This window comes from Pseudorasbora parva, chromosome 8 (genome assembly GCF_024679245.1).
Source record: "Pseudorasbora parva isolate DD20220531a chromosome 8, ASM2467924v1, whole genome shotgun sequence".
In the NCBI taxonomy this organism is placed as follows: Eukaryota; Metazoa; Chordata; class Actinopteri; order Cypriniformes; family Gobionidae; genus Pseudorasbora; species Pseudorasbora parva.
In genome coordinates this window covers 18,587,656-18,609,096 of record NC_090179.1, presented here as the reverse complement: position 1 = coordinate 18,609,096, position 21,441 = coordinate 18,587,656, and the positions used below count along the sequence as shown (strand labels likewise).

Here is a 21,441-nt window from a genome sequence, read left to right as displayed (position 1 = left end):
CGTGGAGTTTAAGCATTGAATAAACACTACAAGTGGCTTTAGAAGTCAGTAAATTGCTTGTTGCCTTGTAGAATAATAACAATCATCATCATCAATATATATTTTTTTATATTAATTACTACTCACTTGGTTTACACCACTTCATAAATTTAAACAGTTAAACCAGTGAACTGACCTTAAGTAGACTTCAGAGCGGGCACAGCCACTTGGGTTAACGGGCAGATCTTCCTCTTGACTGGCCTGCTTGTGGAAGCGGAAGGTGTGGCGATGGCAGCGTTTGGCCCCTTGGAGCTGTTCCACCAGGTAGACTACGGCATCGTGTAGCATTCCCATCATACGAGCCCCGCTCAACCCTGAAAAAGTGAGCTGCCTCAGTCCAGCAACGGCGCGGGCTTCCTGGACCCCCTCAATAACGGTGGTCCAAGCCACTGTTAGGATTTTTGAAAAAAAAAAAAAAAAACATTATTTTTTGGTTCACAAATACATTAACAAACAGTACACTTTTTGAACTGCCAATGACAAACAGCAAAAAAACAAAAAAACTAAATTGTCTTACTGGTCAAAATATCTTTGACCTAATATGTCTATTAGTGAAGTACTGTAATTAGATTAGTGTTGGTCAGTGCATTGTGAATTTGCATTTAGATATCTTTGATTTAATTAGCTCACTTCACTTAAATCAGGCAACAAGGTCAACACCTATTTAAACCATGCATTATTTGTAGCCAAAAGGTCAATATTGGCAAACAAAACACAACATAGTTCGACACATAACTACTTTTTGTTTCCAACCACAGGCTAAGACATGACCTCGTACCCTCAATGCTGTCTGCTTCTACACTAAAGCCGTCATCACTAGCGATCTCAAAGCGTAGGTGGGGATGGTCTCGGCTGGGAGGAATATGCTCTTCACAATCAGATGGAGGCATCTCATCATCTGAACAGGACAGCATCCCTAAAAATAAAGAATATCGTTTAACAACTCATGCTTCGATCTATTGAAAAACCTTAAAGTGAGCAACAACAACAAAAAAAGTAAAACATAATTACATTACAATATACCTGAGTATTTGTTCCAGTCAGATAGTGCACTACGGTTAGCAGGATCCCAATTTGCTGGCTTGTTGCCGTCTCCACCTCGAGGCAATGAAAGACGATCCCAAGGTCCAGGCCTAAAATAAAATGATTGACAGGTCACATATTAGTGGATTGGTCAGGCCATTTTAATATCTGACATGTTCCATCCATTGCAACAACATGATGTCATGAATGAGGCAAACAAACTGCCCACATTAAAAACATACTGTTATATTTGTTATTATTACTAAGAAACTATTCAGTATTCTTACTATGACATTTTAAACAGACTTTTGGTGTGACGTCCTGTATGTTTGCAATGGAATTAGTGTTTCAAAATCAAACAATCATGCTGATATTTGACAAATGTATTTTTCAGAATTGCAAAAAAGGGGCATATCGATAGTTGATTGTTAAGAATTTTGCCGATCACGTTAATTTGTTCTCGATTAATCAAATGCATTTTTTTATGCAGGTTGTAGTGTGAGTCTTGAAGCAATTAAATTAATTTCACTATGTGGCAACAATTAAACATTTCACCACCTGGATGCAATATTTGACTCATTATCGGTTATCAGTGATCTTCCATTTTGATTTCAAAAGAATACTCATGAAGAGGTCACGGCAAAGTGTGGCGTGGGACCGTATTGATATAAAAAACGAAATATTTCTATGCAAACATTGCGATGCCGTGTATAAGAAGTACAACATGGCCATGAGTCAAATATTCTAACATTACCGCTTAAACAAAGTGCATCCGTCCCTGGTTAATGTCGGCTGCGGTGCATCCTGCTGGAAAAGTTAGCGCGGAGGTGCCTATGCATCCAGGGGGCAATGTCAGTCCCCTCAGAGCGGGTGTTTTCATGGCGTGTCCGTTTTTATTTTGGTTAAAAGGTTAAAGCTTGCACGAAACCTGCATGACACGCGTCTCAGAAGCCGCGCCGAGAACACGTGCATGCTGGAGAACCGTGTTGAAAGCGTTTCCAGGCTAAATAGAATATGTTTATATGTCATTTTGACATGAACGCACATTAATAAATGACATTTTGATGTTTGAAAGTCTCTAGCTTAACATAAATGCAGATATATGCGTAACTATAATAAAAAAACATAATCGATTTTAAAATATATTGCACCTGTTACAGAACTAAATATTCGGTAGCATATTTAGCCGTCAATGTCTTTGCTGTATCAGTAGTCTATATATTTATGTTTAACATGAAGTATAGGCCTTTCTTGTACATCAATAGCAGCAGCAGCAACACTGCGTCAGACCCGCTTCGGCATAGAAAACGCCACGCAGAAACGCATATGCACGCGAACATATGTTCGGTTTGGCTAACTGAACGTAGTTTACTGTCTGTCTGAAGTTGATCTTGTAATAAAGGTCTCATCGAAGAAAAGCATGTTGCATTTTTGTATTCATTGAATTTTTGAATTATAAAAGTTAAATAATTTATTTTATTATAAAAAATATTAATCGATAGTCAATCGTTAATTCTCCAGACGATCGATTAAGAAAATGTAATTGAATATCCCTAATTCAAAGGCTCACCTTGCACTCTCAGAGTCACTACTTCGCTCTTCATTAAGCTTATCTAGGTCTAGAATTCCCTTGATGGTTGGGGTTTTAATGCGAACTCCATATCTGCAGTGGAAAAAAGACAAATGAATATTCCCATATTCCAGAGTTTGAAATTACAGAAAATATCCTTACATTTAAGTAAAGTCTAACTGATTCCATTTACCTGGCTGATACTGAGATTGACTTGCGTGGTTCTTCCAATTCACTAGGGCTACAGAGGTCCAAAAAGTCTGATTTTGATTTCTTGGTGGCAATACGGTCAGATAGAGAGGACACTCTTTTCATTCGAACCTGCTTTGGTCGAGGTGCTGCTTCTGGTGTATCTGCTGGGGAAGCCTTTGCCTCTGGTTCAACAAGGAGACCTTCAGGCAAAACAACTGAACTTGTTTTCTGAGTTCGCCCAACAACGGTGGTGTTTCGAGGTGATGAGGGAGTAAGAATATGTGGAACAGTTTTATTGGGATCATAATAGCCAGCCATAGCTTGGTTGATGATAGCTTGGGCACTGTCTGCTTGATTAGATGTATCTGAGGAGGTTGTTACTTGATTCAAAGATTGTTTGCTAGAAGGTCCAGGTGTGCTAACAGACTTTGTCCTTCTAGGTGTGGAAGACTCCTTCTTATTCCGTGGTTTTTTCACTCCATCTCCAGAAGCTTTGGCATTCCTACGTGGTTTCTTAACATCTGCTGGTAGCGAAGCGGCTACATTACTACTGGTTGTAAGTAGTTGGGTAATGGTATTGGAGGTATGTACCAATGGGTTCACAATTTGGTGGACTTGGGTTGTAACTGTGGCACCTGCAACTGTGGGCAAGTTTCCAGCTGCTGCAAGTGTTGCCGACAAGGCATTGCTTTGCAAGAGGCTGGCGATTTGGGTTACGCAGTTGAATGAAGGGGAATGTGGAGTCGGCAGCTGAAAGGTGTTGCTTTCTGGGTTTTTGACAAAAATTTGACCAAGACGATTAACAAGTAAAACATGTGGTGTAGGATCCACATTAGGTCCACCGACTTCCTTTACAGTAAGAATAGCATGACCTGGTAATGCTTGAGTAACCAATTGTTGTTGGGGTTCAATTGTTGATCTGGGGGTAGAAAAATTGATGGAAATAGTTCGTCCTGGAGCAGTTTCTCTTTGCATAGGCGTGGTGTTGTACCCATTGATGACACCTGGAGAAGAGGCTGTCTGAATGGCAGTATGCATTGCTTGGCACTGAGCTGATGGTTGGGAAGAGGATGAGGAGACGACACCAACTGCTGTAGAACTGATAGGCTGTGGGTAAGTGGGATGCAATGGGACAGACACTGTACCCAAGACTGGCCCATAAGTCCCAAGGGGTACGCCTGTGGCTGACGGCACAGACAGCATTGACTCTGGTTTCTGTGGTGTGTTTGTGGGGGCACATAGCATTGCCTCTTCAGGAACTGAGGGGGCAGGATGCCTTGGTTCAGCAGGTGGTTGTAATTTGGTTCTGAAACTCTCCATGGGCGGTAAGACCGTCTTACCCTCAGGAGTTTGGACAGGATACAATGAAACATTTACAGGAGGTGCCTGATTTGGGAATGTTGTAAAAGGAACTTGTAAAGATGAATCAGAGGATACAGGTTCACAAGTGGATGCAGATTTGGACAACTCTGTGAAAGGAACAGAATTTGGTTGCAGTGGAGTTTGATTTCCATTAACTTGGCCTAAGTCAAGAGAACCTTCTTGCAAGTGGTTGTTTGGATAAACTGTAGAGCCATCCATAGAAGACACAAAGTGGCCACTACTAGGATCTAAGTACAATTCTTTAGATTCTTGTGGGTCACCTGGAGAATCCTGGACTGGGACCAGCTCTGTGAAATGTGCATTGGGTGAAAGAGGATCACATCTCTCAAGAATTAAAGGCATCTCTGGTTCAATTAAATGAGGAGATTGGAAATCATTATCATATGTAGAAAAAGACTTTGTGTCTACAAAATTAGTCATAGGGTCTTGCGTGTGTGCAACAACCACAGGGTTTGGTTGAAATGTTTGAGTTAGACCAAAAAAATCTTGATCATCAACCGCCTGTGAGTGGGACACTGGTTCTAACCGACAACTAATTGACGAAATATCAGATACAGGACTTGGAAAAGTCAAACAGAGCCCATTGCTAGCTGTCTGTTCATGAGGTACAGTGTTGAGTGATTTGTGTGGCTTTTGGGCTTGATTCGACAACTTCATGCCCTGGTTTTCATTATTAGCCATACTTGTATCACTCTCTGCTCCATCATCAACACCGTCAAGTTGGGAAATATGCCTCAAAGATGGTGATGTAGGTGCTTGAGAGGCATCCCTTTGAGCCTTGCAAGTAACCACTGTGCGGGTGAAATTGAAGTAGTTCTCCATGTCCTCATCAGAAGAACTATGACCCCAGTCTTCTCTACAAGCATCAACAGAACAAGACAATCTCTGTGTAGACATTTTGGACTTCTCGTCATTTGGCTCCCAGAAGTCCTCTTGGTTGTCTTCACCTTCAACTACAATTTGTGCACTGCAGTTCATGGCTACACCTTCATTCAGCACTGTTTCTTCAATTTCAAGCTCGGTTCTCAGCTCAGGTGCTACAGTCAGGTCTGCCTCTAAGTGGAAGGATGTGTAAGGGAAATCTCTTTCACTGTCTAGATGATTACCTCTTTGAGTACCCAAATGGTCTCCTAATGGCAAGGCACCATTTTCTGCTGGATGCTCCTGTGGTGATGCTATAAAATTATGTGGAAGTTCTACAGAGTCTATCTGATTAAAATCAAAAGGCCGTGGTCTTGATGAGAAATGGGAGGGAGATGTAAGGGATCGGTTGGTACAAGAGGTGCTGCCAATGCCAACTTGCCTTGTGGACTGTGAAAAAAGTCCTGAGGTAGAATGGGGCGTCAATATTCCAGAACCCCGGACTGAGGAAGCACTTCGACAGACAGGACGAGCTGAGGAAGAGGTCAGCAGGTTTTCAGTAGCACCAAGAGGGAAAACTGAGGAGGTAGGCTGGGAGGTTTTAGGGAGGTGGGAACCCCCTGCTCTGGATGCAATTGGGCCTGGGTGTGATCCAAGAGTAGGGGAGGTCATGTGACTGCGGCTACCGCTATTCTGGGTGTGTGGGCTATGCCGTCGTGGTCTTCGAGTGTCATCCAAATCACTGATAGTCAGGATGTGATGAGGTTTGGATGGGGCAGCTCCTGATAAAAAAAAAAAGTAAATTATCAATTATAAAAAATATATATATATTGTGAAGACAATACATGTGTGCAAACCTACTTAAATTGACTTTGATTACCTGGAGAAGGCAGTGGTCTGGATAATCCTCCAGCAGGTCTTCTGTTCTGGGGATATGAAGGGATTTTTGGGCGGGCACCAAGGTCGGGTTTGGCAAAGATAGATACCGAGTTGGAATTTTTTTCACTGGAAGGATTTGTTGAGGACAAATCCACTTCAAGGGCTTCAGATCCTAATGGAAATATATATTGGAAATTCAATATTAAAAAATATAGAAGACATCAGAAGACATTGCAGGAAGTAACAATGTAGTAATCACCTGACTGCGGGCATGGACTGTGGGCAATTGTGCAATTTTCTCCCTGATCGGGTGACTCTTCCACAGTTTTTTCCTGAACAGGTGGTCTGACCTCCATAACACGAAATGTGTATTTGCAGCGGCGAAGGGGGTTTACAGTACTCCAATACCAGCGAGAGCATCTTAAAAAAAGTAGAAGAAACAAAAACTCTGTTGACGAGCAAGCAAGAGGAATTGCTATGTCTAGTACACCCATTATGTCACGAGCAAACTCCTAAGGAAATCAAAAGATACTTACTCATAGCCCACAGGGAAAAGTTTTCCATGACAGGGAGATAATTCACTCAGCTTTCCAAGCTTTTCTACTAGCAAAGAACCTAAAAGTTGAAAAATTATATTTGAAACATTGTACAAACCTCCCTGTATCATAATGCATTATATGTACATATTACATCATTTTATTGTATCCTTATATATCCTTCAATGACAAAAACACAAACCTATCATTAAATTAATTGACTCTGGCTCCAATCCAGTCATAAACTTTCTGCGAAGGCTCATCCCTTCAAAGTCCACATAAACTCGCCGAAGTACTTCGAACCCTTGACCAGTGATGATCTGGTGATGTACAGAAAGAAAAGAAATTGTGCATATTTGACAGAATATATATATATATAGTTAAATTAAATTAAATTAAACAAAGCTTACTTTTCCACTTATAAGGTCACGATGCTTGTAACAGAAGACTCTTTTATCATCCTGGAAGACACAGTTGCGAAAGCGAGCACACATGAAGTGGTAGTTGCTCTGGCATGAAGTAAGGCAGCAACCTACCGTTGCCCCAGTTCGATTACACCGTTCACAGCGCTGTGGAGGGAAAGTTGGAACATTAGCAAAGCCAGATGCTTAAACGATGCAATGTTAAGTATCACCAATGGAACCTATTAGTGATGGGCGATATGGCCTAAAATCCATGTTGCGATATACATTGCAGCCTCTTGCGATAAAGATATATTGCGATATATAAATTTTAATAGAACTATCTAAAACAATTCTGCTTGAATGTCCTTGGTTCTTAAATGCCACCCAAGATGGAGAGAACAGGAAAAAAATTGTATTTTAGTTAAAGGGTTACTTCAGCGATTAGCATGTGGCTTTGTATCAGTAGAAACCTTGGAGTATATTCAAATGATTGTGCTTTCCCCCCTCATATCCCCCTGAGACAAGAGATTTATGCATTTTATTTCTGGAAAAATTCCTCCAATGTTGCAAATTGACGATATTTGCATCATAGGAGGAATGTTTGCCCAAAGGCTAAAGACTACAGCCAGCAGAGGGAGCCATTTCCACATGTTTTGAATCCGCGCATGGGGGAGGGGAGATTACACTCAGCTCAAGGAGAGCTCAGCTTGCATGGTGAGCAATGTTAGTCTTCTAACTTCTCAAATTAATTTCTACGAAATTTAAGCTTGCAAAGGCATGAACTGAAACGCGTGCCAGACTGAACTCGCGTTGTGAATGTATGCCGCGAGTGTAGTCGCGATTACCTCAGCTCTCATCACGAGACCTCATCAGCTCATTTTTTTCACTCCTGCAGTTAGTGCTCAGTGCTGTGATACTCGCGCGGTGACTCACTCATTATATTGAACAGACACGTTCAGTTTTTAATTGTAGTGACTTCTCCAACTCAGTCACTGTAATCAAGTTGGTGGCTTTGGGAATGGCCTCATAGGGCAGCAAAGCATTCTGGGAATTGTAGTCTTTCATCCCCATGAGACAAAAATACATTTTTTGTCTTTTCTCAGTCTAGAAGGTACCAAATTAAAAAATAATTTCACATTTCTACTACATTAATGACCCAGTTTAAATACAGATTCATCTTCCCAGCGCTGAAGTACCCCTTTAAGGAACAGACACTGTACTGACAATACTTTCAGTAATAGGGAAAAATGTTGGGACCCACTTCATATTAGGTGACCTTAACTACTATGTACTTACATTTTAATTAATAATTTGATACAATGCACTTATTGTGTACATACATGTTTTTACATTGTACTTACATTTTTTAAAATATCTGCATGTAATTACATCTGTAATACATTTTTGTAGTTTCATTTGTAATTACACGTTTGACACTTCCCCTACCCATAACCCTACCCTAATACGTTGACTTAGCCTGAAAATTTGAACAAGCACAACTTCACGGGTCACGGTAGGCTACTCGTACCACTCTTTTTTTTTTTTAAATACGTGTATTATTTAAGATGATAACCATTATTAGTAAATAATACATAAACATTCAAAGGCTGTTTACTTTTTAAAAGTAAACATGGTTTATAAAAAGATCAAGTGAAAAATATCAACCACCTAGGCATAATTATTATTATTAGAAGAGACAAATTATTATTAACAAAGTTAAATCTAGTAGCCTAATATATTCTGAAAATATATTAAAACTAGGGCAGGGACTCGATAAAAAAAAATGAATCTCTTAATCTCTTAATTAGAGGCTTTGTAATTAATTAATTGAAATGAATCGCATTTTAATTGCATATAAATATTTGACCTGAGAACAGTGAGAAGTAATTTTTCACATGGATTTTTAGTATACCATTGAATAATGACTGAATACATAAGCTTAATCAACAAAATATTGTTTATTTATTTCAGTCCAGCAGACCAGTGCAATGTTTGCCATTAAGTTTAGCAAAAGCATTTTTGTGATATTTGAGGCTCGACGTGCTGCGGTGATACGCTAATTCCTTGTTGTATAGCTTGCACACAACCATGCTCTTGTCGACACTTCCATCCTTTCGTTTTTTTAAAACAAAATTTCCCATCCACGGGGCCAAACAAAGCAGTCTCATCAGCTTCTTCGTTCATGTTCACTCATGGTTTGTTGTTGTCGTGACTCGTGAGCGCTAGTTGGTTTTCCAGTATAATTGGTCCATCGAAACTCATTCATTGAAAAACGTTCCGCGGTGCAAAAATAAGTGTGGTTACAATTATGTTATTTCTTTTTTTGAGAAATATAAATATATACCTAACATATTCCCACGTTCGAACAAACTTTTATTATGACGGGTTGCCGTGAAGACCTTTGAGTGTGTTCTTGATATCAGATCTCAAATGAAACGGTAAATTCTCACAAAGTGATGGTTTATGCGTTCGTGTCCTCATAGAGATGGGGAGCGAGCGAGCGTTTGAGTGTGTGTATGTAGCCCGCACATCTGCGAGTCAGATGCCTTATCTGAACCAAGTCCAAATGGATGTTGCAACGGTCTTTTTTCCCCACAGCTCCACCATTTTGCTTTCAGCTATGTTTACTCAAGATGACGAATACGATGATGCACTGCAATCAGTTGCAGCTTGTGGCTCTAAATTTCGTGGCTAGATTACATCAGACATGCATTATTTTAATTATACTGTTCAATATAATTGAAATCTCTATCGTAGGCCAATTTTGTATCGTTTACATCACCCATTACTAGAACCTATGAACCAGAATTACGAGATTAATAACGTACCATTTGACGACCTCGTGCTACAGCACTGTGAACATGCAGAAGTGAGCCATTATCCTCCTCGAACACCTCTGCAGACCACATGGTACAGTTCACATGAGCCCATTCATTTTGCCCAAGATAGAGCAACCTCCCTGCATCCTGGGAAGAACAATGCATAATACAAAAGGTTGCAATTTGGATTTTGCTGACACTAATAATAACTTTCACAAAGCAGAGTAAGAATTGTATGCTGTAATCGTACGACAAGGCATTAATTGTGAAAGCACCTGTACAAAAAAATACTGCGACATTATCAGATTGCAATGCTATGATATTTACATTTAGGCCATTAATGCATACCGTATTAACAGCTAAAATGATTGCTATAATCATATACCATAGTAATTAAATGGTACATCATGGTCCTACAAAGAACACTGTAATATTCCAATGGTGTCTCTTAAAAAGCATAGTATTACCATCGTACCGTCCCTAAAATCCATATTAGGACATTTCAGTAACACGCTAATAGGAGGTAGAATACTGAGTTACTGTCTCTAAAAGTACTTACGCTGGCCTTTGCATCACCATATTTTTGGCACAGAGCACATTGTCTCTCGTCGTCTTTGGACCAGCCTGTGTCCAGCTCGGTTTTAGATGGTCGACCCTTTTTCCCTGGGAGAAAGCATCACAAACTCAAGTTAGGATGATTTTAGCACAGCTTTCCATACGTTCAGAAACAAGAGTTACAATTTTCATTTTATACTTGAGTTTATTTACCTTTCATATTCATTCGTAATGCCCTTATGTCCATAAAGTGACCTTTAGGGTTATGAGCTAAAGGTGTGGACAGATCCTCCTCTTCTCCCGTTTTAACATCCACGTGTCTTCCAGTTATCTTTGCGGTGCCGTCCAAAGCCTTGCTACAGCCATCTTTCTCACGCCATTGAGCATAAACATGTTCATAGTTCGGTGGCATCACTGCATGTGAAAGCATCCCACTGCAGCACAATTGACAGTGCAAGAATGGAAAAGAAAGCATGAGTGATTCATCAAAATTTACCATAACGTTTCTGGAAAGAACCAAACTGGAAAGAACTTGACACGTACGCAGGCAGATGTTTAGAGCGTGGATCCCATACTTTCGGGTCCTGACTGTTGAACCAACCATAAACTTCCTCTAGGAGCTGAAAAGGATTGAATTATTATAGAAATGCATACAAATATAAAGCCAAGTTGAAGAATCACAACAAAAAACTATCTTATGAGTATTTCCAGGCTGATATTTACTTTTCATGACAGACTGCCAAAAGTAGGGTTGGGTACCATTCACATTTTAAACGGTACCAGAAATTCAGTACCGGTACCCAACAGTACCTTTTTTTGGTATTTTAGGTATGATTACCTCAATAACTGTAGAAAAAAAGTAACTCATTTAAAGAAGTGCTTCTATTGACATTGTGCCAGAGCTGCCTTGGTCGCTGTCTGCCACTGAGTGCGATTACATGCACAGTCTTATGCCGATTATGTTTAGTAAACTGATAACACGTGGGGTAAAGCGGTTTTCTTTAATCAGGGAAAGGTCATAAACAGCGTAAGCAAAAACCGATCGTCACAGGTACTTATTTGCCCATTACCCTGATTTCATGTTGCAAGTAAACACATTTACCTGCTTTCTGTCGGCTTATTGAAGTGCGCACGTGTGATAGGTGACAAAAAAGCATACTTAGAGGAGATATAAACGCATCCGGACAGAGCGAGTGTTTTGCATGACAAAAAGAAGGAAATATATCACAAACGCAGACTCTTTTAAGACCCAGAAAAATGTAAAGATGTGTTCTCATCTCATGCTGTAGATGAGGTTCAGACAAAACGCTGCATCTGTAACTGCATGAGAGAATAATGTGAGCCGTAAAGTTCCTGCTGACACGTTGCAAGCTTTATTAAACAGCACAACTGACGTAACATTTGGAATACTATAATTTCAGGTATGGAAATTAATATTTTTGATGTCACTACAAGGAAATCACTACAAGGAAGTTTACTTGCGTTGTCAGGTTTCTGGTGTGCAAGTAAACAGGAAAAACTGGTTATTTCAGCTGATAAGCTGATATTTGCGAGTTATCAGTTTACAGATGTGCATGTGAACACACTCATTGTCTGTGATGTTTGTTTACTGTAATATTTACCTGGAAATAGCAGACTACTAGCTACTTAATTAAATTTATAAAAACAACCATTTTAATATACATCATTATTATTAATATTTTTAAATTTCATTTCTATAAAAAGATTTCCCACAAATTCTGCGTTGTGTATTTTTTGGTAATCAAATGTAGACATTTTTTTTTTAATCTTTTAATTTAATTAAACAAACAGAAAAAAAATCTCAAACAAAGTGCTGCACAACTGAGCTTAATACTGTTCAAATTAAAACATGGAAGAAAAATTGTGATTTATTAGTTAAAAAATAAAGTTTTGATAATTTGTTATTATAACATTAGTGTTAGTATTACGTCGAGTCATATCTAAATTCTACTGTACAGCAGTAATATATCTGTCAAGTTGAATCAAAGTTCAAGTTTATTTTGACGGGTTTTATTATGATATGACGGTAGTTTTTCTCAAATAAAAAGACGTGAGATGTCCTCAGGAGACGGCAGATATGGAAACGCGCGACTGCGTGTGAATAAAATTGTGAGGTAAATTAAACCGCGTCTGCGCCATTCATTCACAGAGGCATGCATTATTCCTATTTATTAATCATTTTGCGGTTTAATATTCACAGGCACTAGTCTATATCACTCTCCGGTTCCGAAATTTGGCACAGATGGATTTAATGTGAATCGGTACTAAATATTTATTTTAATTGTTTTTAATATTTTTTTAACAATTGTTACATGTTAAAATGTAGAAAGACTAACAGACAAAAGAGGAAAAGAAGATAAAACTAACAGTCATATCCTGTCATGACTATAAATAAATGTATATATTTAAGCAGTGCATCAAGTAATTTTTTTTTCCGCCAAATGAGCTAAGCTACTCTGACTGGTCGGGTAAAAATGACTTTGGAGTCACACAAAAATAAACACTCCAGACTCTGACCGTGAGATAGTATGAGCGGGCGAGGGCAGTGGGTCTTTGGTCCTCTGGTAAAATTTCCTCTTCCTCCAAGTGACTGCGAATTACCTTCACCACATCCTCGTGGAAGGATTTCTGATTAACAAAAACAAAAACACAAATTCAATTATTATTTTTTTGGCCCTGGTAATTTGAGGATCCAGTTTGAAGTTGACTTGCTAATGTGTGCCAACAGATATACTAGCAGTTAGCAAGATCAATTAATGTGCATTTATTTATTAACAATTACAAAAATTGCTCACAGTCGCACATACAGCCCTAGTTTATGAACAATATGGGATCACCACACACTTGGAAAGCATGGTGAAGCGACACAGCTAAACTGAACCAAGGACTGTTTTTTTAGAAATGCATTTGTTTAGAAATCTTTAAAATTTGTGTTCGTCTCAAAGAGCAAAGGGAAGTTTTCATCTTGTTATTCTCAGACCTAAAACAAGTACGTTTTCAAGTGAGATGAAAAGCAGAGAAACTGACCAAGGATGTGTACAGGCCTTCATCAAACTTCTTTCCAATAGCATGCAAGTCACAAACACGCAAATCTTCAACTCCAGTGATCGGCGAACCCAGTGTAGCACACTGCAAAAGAAGAAAAAAACAAATGATTACATGTTTCCTGTAAATGTACTCACTTCGAGTAAACTGTTTAAACATACATTTTCAAATGTTTGTTCAAAACATAACATACTGACATTTCCTTTTAACAGAGCTTCACAAGGCAGGATTGGGATGTTAAATGCTAATGAAAAACATCAATCCGATGAACTGGAGTTCAAATCTATCAGAACCAACTCACTAATGTAATATAATAAGTAATATAACATATAATCAGTGTTGCCACAGTTACTTTGAAAAAGTAATCTGATTACTGATTACTGATTACTCCTTTAAAAAGTAACTTAGTTACTTTACAGATTACTTGATTTTAAAAGTAACTAAGTTAGATTACAAGTTACTTTATAAGTTACATTCAGCAGTTGCCGACAACACCCCTGCCGCCTCAAAATAGAAATGACAACTGTTTTTGGCAACACACTTTATTGCATTTATGCCCGAGCCTGACGGTCCCGACTTTTTTACACCCATTTTTTTAGGCTTCTCCTTCGTTTTATATTTATTTTAATAATTAAAATGAACAATGAGATGTGCTGTTGGAAACAACATGAGACCATGATAGATATGGCTCGCGCAGGGTTAAAGAGTCCGTCTCTTCAGTGCAGCTGCTAGAGTTATGGCCTTTTTACAACTGGTTCCTTCATTCGTTTTCTCTGACCAGGTAGGCTTATCTATCTGATTGCGAAATGACCAGGAGTAGGCCTAATGCCTTCCGAGAGTCTTTCGAGACGTATTTAATTCCGATCACTCAAACAAACCAATTCAGAAGGTGCATGAAAGCATTTCAAACTAAACCGGACAAATGTAAATATATCTGGTTGTTTAAACCACATGTGTAAATTTTACTCCTGGCAAATAATTAAAAAATAAATGTGTGAGAGCGTGTTATGGTGTAGTCAGATAGATAACGGTGCTACTGCAACATCGCTGCAGATGAGTAAAGCAAGCCAACGCATATGGCCGTAAATGAAACTTTAAAATAAGTCACACAAAACACAATCATCTTCAATATAAATTAATGAGACTAATGATCTTACCAGTGCTTAGGTCGCTCTCTCTCATATTGCGATCTTTGAATTTGAAATGGGCTGCAGAATAAAATGCTAGAATCTTTTGCTTTGATGTGAACTCCGTTAAATGAGCATATACTGCGGGAATTGAAGATCGGATTTATATTAATTTTGCTGAAGTGTAAGGTAGGCTATAAGACAACCTGCATGTACTTTCTTTTCTTTTTTTTTTTAGATTGTGTAGCCCGTTTCGTTTTTTTTTTGAGCGCCGTTGCGAGCAGTAGGCTAATCTATCAGCCTGCCTCAGCTCGTCAAAAATGCCTTTGTGGTGGTATAATAACTAGCCTACTTTGTTTTTGATGTCAAAGTAGTTATATTTCGTTTCGTTTCTTTATTTAGATCATTTCAAAAAATGTTTAGAGCAATTTTTTGTTTGTTAAATTAAAGTTTTAATTTTTTTATGTGACGACCCAGTGAGTTAACCGCATGTTTAATAGCCTATAGTCTCTCAATCCAACTCTTGAATTGTCTTGCCTATATAAACTTTAATTTAACAAACAAAAAATTGCTCTGAACATTTTTCTTAATTAGGTTTATAAAGAAACGAAACGAAAAATAACTACATTGACATTAAAAACAAAAACTGAATTATTTTACGGCTGCAACAATGTAAAAAAATAAAAAAAATAAAAAACACGGGCTCCAGCCGGACTCGGGCTGAGAATTTTGATAAGCTGTCGGTTTTTACTAAGGAAAATGACTAAAATAGTAACTCACAGTGACTTGGATAAGTAACTTTAATCTGATTACTGGTTTGGAAATAGTAACGCGTTAGATTACTCACTACTGGAAAAAAGTAGTCAGATTAGAGTAACGCGTTACTATGTAACGCGTTACTGGCATCACTGCATATAATAATGTAAAATAATAAGCGCAGCATACATTCACAGCGCGTTTATATTCTGTGACTATATTTGCGTCATCTGAGGATTCTTTCCAGAAATAAAATGCACAATTCTCTTGTCTCTGAGGGATACGAGGTGGGAAAGTTTGATCATTCGAATATACTACCGTGTTTCTCCTGATACAAATCGTAATGCTAATCGCTGAAGTAACCCTTTAAGTGGATTTACACCTCTTTTTAGCTGATGATATTGTGTCTCAGACTATTTTACATTCACATGGATGTTTTAGGAAGTAAAGCAATTTAAATATATAATAAATCTATTATTATTCCTAAGACAAATAATATATTGCTATTGTAATACAGCTGCAAATTACAATACTGTCGTTTTTATCCAAACTTGCAAGATAAATCCTCAAGCTTTAATTAAAACTGGAGTTTCTTTTCTGCTCATCTCACAACAAATTTTGTGGAATGCTTTAATGATCGGTCAAAGAAAAAGTTGCAAAGTAAAAAATATATATCAAGTGATGTGGAAAAAAAAATATATCAAGTGATTAATTCCTATTGCCAAACATCTCTGATCTCTGCACACTGTGAACTGAGCCACGGGAAACATTGGATCACATGCTGAACGCACGAGCAAAACAGACTATAAAGGCTAGGGCTGTGTACTGAGACAAATTTCAAGATTTGATTCGATTTCCATTCACAAGCTTTCAATTAGATTCAATATTGATTATTGTTGATGTATATCAGATACACATGGCAAATAAAACTATATACATACTACTATATATATTGCAGTAAACTATACATGGGTGTTAGACGACTAATCGATTCTTGAGATTTAGGAAATGATATTGGTTTATAAAAATGAGAATCAAGATTTTTTTATCCAGCCAACTATATACTTAAAGCTGCAGTCCATAACTTTTTGCGCTCTAGCAGTCAATAAACAGAACTGAATCCGCCTTGCGGAAGAACAATGCAGCCGTATCTACTTCTCTCTGTTTATGTCAATGGCGAGTCCTGCAGGGACTGTTCTCCTCATCCGCAGCGGTTCCTACCAGACACGTCTGAAATAGCCCCAATATAAACACTTATTATAAGTGCACCATAATGATTCAGGGAAAGACAAAATCACGGTTTGGAAAATGTATTCATGTACATTCTCATTATATAATTTTTGTAAATCTTGAACACAAAAAAAGTTACGGACAACAGCTTTAACTGAATTGAATCCTTTTTAATAAGAGAATTAAATCCACATCACACTTTTGATTTTAGTTTGATTTACAGATGACAAAACCATTTTTATTATAATAGAGTTTTTGAAAGCTATTTTGAAATTGTTTATTTCATACCAGTCATCTGTGAGCAAACACAAATTTACGAGTCAGCCACAGATGGCAAGCAGTCGATTTCCTATTGCTGATTCAGCTTGGAAAATTTTCACATTTCTCAATTACAGCAGAATGTTATTCTGTTATTTCCCAGTTTATCGCTGTAAAGCTGCTTTGAAACAATATGTATTGTATAAAGCACTATATACATTTTTAGAAAATGTAACAGGACAGATTAGACCGTGTGGGCTGTTAGAGTCTATGTCATATATGGGAAACACTGGAAATTATTTATTTCACTTAAGACTTTATTAATTCCAATGACTTTTAGGAGTGGACCATGTGAACCCTGAGCTTGGGAAGGAACATGTTTGTCAAAATAAATATTTTGAAACTGTTTATGCGGTCCTATTTGCTTTTGGAATAATCGACAGTATCCGGTTGCCGCCGCTTTAAAAGGATAGCATACTAGGTTTATGAGAGATGGGAAGCCCACCTGCTTGCAGGTGACCAGGTGATTAGTGAGGGTGGAGCTCAGCAGACAAGCCAGCACCCTCTCTAGGCCAGTCCTCAGCTCCTGGTCGAGCAGTTCCCTCCACCCCGCTCCATTAACGTCCTCTCCATTGGGCTGATCTCGTAAGCACGGCTCACAGGAATACACCACACTCTCAGGCAGACTCGACAAGATTTCATACAAGTCATCTGTGAGCAAACACAAATTTGGGAGTCAGCCACAGAGGCAAGCAGTAAATTTCCTATTGCTGATTCAGCTTGGAAAATTTTCACATTTCTCAATTACTTCTTTGACAGTGATCTTTGACAAAAATAAAATAAAAATACACTTCCCATAGGGAATGCTTAGTTCAATAAAAACTAAATTACAGGGGAATGATTACTAAACATTAGGTTTGGGGAAATCATGCAAAAGTCAGCATAGAGTGGCATGAAAAATGCAAAATTTCCAATGTATTTTCCCCACAAGTATTGAGAAACAAGAGGCTTGCAAATTTTTAGCCTGTGGCAATAATTGAAATGGTGGAAGAAAAAAAAGAAAAAAGATGGTAATTTTAATGTTGCGCGAAAAGTTTTTTGCAAAGCCACATTTTATGATTTTCTCTAGATACAAAGGAATGCTTTCATACACCAGCCACAAATTAATAACCCTGTAATGCACAACAAATAATTACAACATATTTATTTACAAACCAATGGTATCTGAAGCTTTCAGTTTTGTACATATGTAAATTAAGTGTCAAGAAATCATGATATATTTAGAGAAGTCAAAATGCATTAATACATTTGATGGATAAAAAAAAAAGACAAATTAGATTACATGAAATAATATTAATAAAAAAATGAAATAGTCCATCTGACCATCCCACTCAACCCAGCCTTTAGCAGAAGGTAAGATCTGAAGATGTCACTCACCTGTCAGACCTTCACATTTAGCATGGACCCAGTGGTTACACGTGGAGCATTGCATCATCTGGCTATCGTAGTCATTATCTTCATAACATTTGAAGCACATGGTGCAGTAGTTTCCTACACACACAGAAAAATTTACTTTGTGTGGTTGTGTGTCACACCAGGTGTTTTTCACTGATCAATCACTAGATGGCCAGTAACATTTTAATGAATCCTATCGATGCTATGTTGCGAGAACATAAATGTGAACGACACTCCGGACAGTGCTGCATCGTCACAAAAGTTTAATCTTTGCCCATTTAAATGTTCAAGCACAAGATGCGAAATGGAACTCAATTCGTTACAACAGCGTTATTTGTTCACAAACATCTGAAGCTTGCATGAGGCCAGAAAACGCAAATGTGACCCTGGAGCACAAAACTAAGTTACATATATAACTAAGTTACATCAAGGGTTAAATAGAAAGAGATTGCACATTAGTTAAAAGTTATAACTGCATGATGAAACCCCTTTTTGTGTGTGTTTACGAACGCTATACAGGTCTGGTATAAAGAATGTTTTTGCTCAGGTAACCAAAATGTCCACTCAGCATGTCCACATTTTTCTCAGCGAGAAAATAAATTAGAGGGAACATTGGTCATGAGGGTACTTATTTTATATTTATTTTCTTATTTTATATTTTACATTTTTTCAATTGATATATGGGTTTTTATGATATGACAATATTTGGCAGAGATAAAACTATTGGAAAATCTGGAATCTGAGGGTGCAACCAAACCTAAGCATTGAGAAAATCGCCTTTAAAGTTGTCCAAATGAATTTCTTAGCAATGCATATTACTACTAATTAGGGATGTCACAATACTCAATATAATATTGAACCGTTCAATACGCGCTGGTGAATTGCGTTTTTTCCGGTTTTGCATTTAATTAATTATTTCCATTTCCCTCCATTTGAAATATTCCTCTCAGTTTATTTCGGCTCTTTCTGAGTGCGCCTGTGAGTCTACACGCTGATTTGAGAAAATATCCAATCATATGCACTAAAGTTAGGGGGTGTTAGCCACGTTTTAAAGCCTTGCCAGTTAAACATTTGATTTGCGTGCACGCAAATCAAACGTTTAACCGGCAAGGCACGGTCTGTTCAATGCACAGACTGTTTTGAGCGCGCGCACTAAACGTCTGTCAAACACACGTGATTACTGATCAGTCTTACTGCACTAATACTGTCAAATACACACAAGGTTAACATATAAACACAGTCGGTTATGTTTAAAGTGAAAGTAAAATCGTGTGCGTATATATGAGATGTAAGCAGGTCTTCAATTAACAGCAGCAGCCTAGTGAACTGCTTGTCCTTAACGGACAGTTCACCTCTAAAATGATGTTAATAAAAAAAAAAAAGACCTTTAATACAGTAGCTTTTAATAAATGTTGTATATTGAAGACTATGTAGTTTTAATTTAAGCCTACATTTATTCATTTAATTTCATACTAAAATGCTACTGTATATCTCTGAGCTGCCACTTGGAGAATAGAATAGGAAAAAAAAAAGGAACTGAAAAACCGTGGTTAAAAACCGAAGTATGTATTGAACCGTGGACTAACTGTATTGTTGCATATCTACTAGGGCTGCAGCTATCGATTCTTTTTGTAATCGATTAATCTACCACTTAATCGATCGATTAATCGATTAATCGGATAATAATTACTTTTTCTTTATTAAAGAGCAATAAGAGACAATAAGACGGGAATCTTAAAATTAACATCTAATTTGTCTTCTTTTTAGAAAAATTAAGTTTCATTGCTGAAATTGCATACATTAATAACTGTGAAACTAAACAATTTTAATGCATACAATTGCCATATTATATTAAATAAAAATCTATTTCAAATTACTTTAAAAAGGCAAACATAGTTCAATCTAAAACTAAACCTACAACCAATAAATCTAAATAGTAGTAATATAAATAACAATAATGCCAATATAAATAATATAAATATTCTATAAATTCTATATAATATAAATATTCTAATATTCTATAAATATTCTATAAATAACTAAACATTGTGTTTATGTTGTGCAACTTAACTTTCATGTATCAGCTTCAGCTCAGGCATGACATAAGCATTTACTGTCTTATTTACTCCTTTACTGGAGCAAAACATATTGGACAGGTTAACTTGGAACAAGAGCTGTGCGGATCAGCTCTACCGTCACCGAATCAGCTGTTAGAAGCAAACCATCCACCCGCACCCTATCGTCACAACTTCAAATCCTCCGTGTTATGCGCAATGCTATCGTCACATATTAGCTACACTGAAGTAGGTTGCTAAACAAAACAAAAAAATTTATTTTGGCAAAATTACATTTACATAAACCAGGGTCGACAACCTATACATCACACGGGGGAATAACCGCTAGAACGTGATCAAACGCGAGATATGTTTAATTCAGATAAAGTACATCACACATGCTGATCTTTTGAGCTAATCATTCATCATTGTAACACAGCTTGCTTTAAGTTAGTAGCTATAAATATGATTAAAGTGTGATATTTAAATTACACAAATCAATGAAAGCACGCAGCTCTGAGCTCTGAAAGCACGAGCGCTGCTAATCACACACACACACACACACACACACACACACACACACACACACACGCACGCACGCGCGCGCGCGCGTTACAGCTTGTTCTGATATTTGTTGCGCCTAGTATTGAGAACATCTAATGGTGCATTTCGAAGATATTATCAAGTAGGATATATAAAGTCTCATTAAAGATTTCACACACATCACAATGACGGTGATCCATGTCAGGGTATATGCAGGAATCCTGAAGTTAATTTCAATACCTTTTTAAGACTTTTTTAAGACCTTCTCAAAATATTTTAAGACCTCATCGCACTTCAAAATCTAATCGGCAACAAACCTTTAATAAACAGTTGCAGTCGAATGTAGACTTAAAATCTCTATCGTAGGCCAATTTTGTATCGTTTCTATTGCATATCTGTTTTACAACATATGGAGGGCGACACATCACCTAACTGCGCATTCCGCAAAATACATGACGTCACCTGTAGACGGCGCTCGCCAGGGATGGAAATTCACTTTTTTCAAAGTCTACCACTCAATGTTTTTACCAGCCACTTTTTTGTTTTTAACAAATTAATACTACAAGCTCTACAATACTAGGGCAGTTTATTTAATCTCAAGTCTCAATGAATTCCTGATATTTTCACGATGATTTGTGGTCTTTTATGGCTTCCAGTTTTATGGTTTTTAGTCCCAAGAATGAAATTCATT

At 37.6% G+C, this 21,441-nt stretch overlaps 2 protein-coding genes across 2 annotated transcripts in view; one reads left to right on the top strand and one right to left on the bottom strand.

Annotated features, from left to right (window-relative positions):
* The window catches only part of hspb6 (heat shock protein, alpha-crystallin-related, b6), a 177,471-nt gene that overhangs the window by 105,364 nt on the left and 50,666 nt on the right, over positions 1 to 21,441 (top strand). The window lies entirely within an intron of this gene.
* Positions 1 to 21,441, bottom strand: part of kmt2bb (lysine (K)-specific methyltransferase 2Bb) — a 65,773-nt gene that overhangs the window by 10,177 nt on the left and 34,155 nt on the right. Inside the window, exons 16-33 of the mRNA XM_067450261.1 lie at positions 18,136 to 18,249; positions 17,204 to 17,409; positions 13,310 to 13,411; positions 12,800 to 12,910; positions 10,805 to 10,881; positions 10,475 to 10,695; positions 10,266 to 10,369; positions 9,716 to 9,853; positions 6,894 to 7,052; positions 6,686 to 6,803; positions 6,484 to 6,562; positions 6,207 to 6,367; positions 5,949 to 6,119; positions 2,826 to 5,850; positions 2,633 to 2,725; positions 1,063 to 1,172; positions 818 to 955; positions 176 to 428 (exon numbers count right to left, since the gene is read on the bottom strand). Coding sequence (XP_067306362.1) covers positions 176 to 428; positions 818 to 955; positions 1,063 to 1,172; positions 2,633 to 2,725; positions 2,826 to 5,850; positions 5,949 to 6,119; positions 6,207 to 6,367; positions 6,484 to 6,562; positions 6,686 to 6,803; positions 6,894 to 7,052; positions 9,716 to 9,853; positions 10,266 to 10,369; positions 10,475 to 10,695; positions 10,805 to 10,881; positions 12,800 to 12,910; positions 13,310 to 13,411; positions 17,204 to 17,409; positions 18,136 to 18,249 — 5,380 coding nt within the window. The remainder of the gene's footprint in view (positions 1 to 175; positions 429 to 817; positions 956 to 1,062; positions 1,173 to 2,632; positions 2,726 to 2,825; positions 5,851 to 5,948; positions 6,120 to 6,206; positions 6,368 to 6,483; positions 6,563 to 6,685; positions 6,804 to 6,893; positions 7,053 to 9,715; positions 9,854 to 10,265; positions 10,370 to 10,474; positions 10,696 to 10,804; positions 10,882 to 12,799; positions 12,911 to 13,309; positions 13,412 to 17,203; positions 17,410 to 18,135; positions 18,250 to 21,441) is intronic.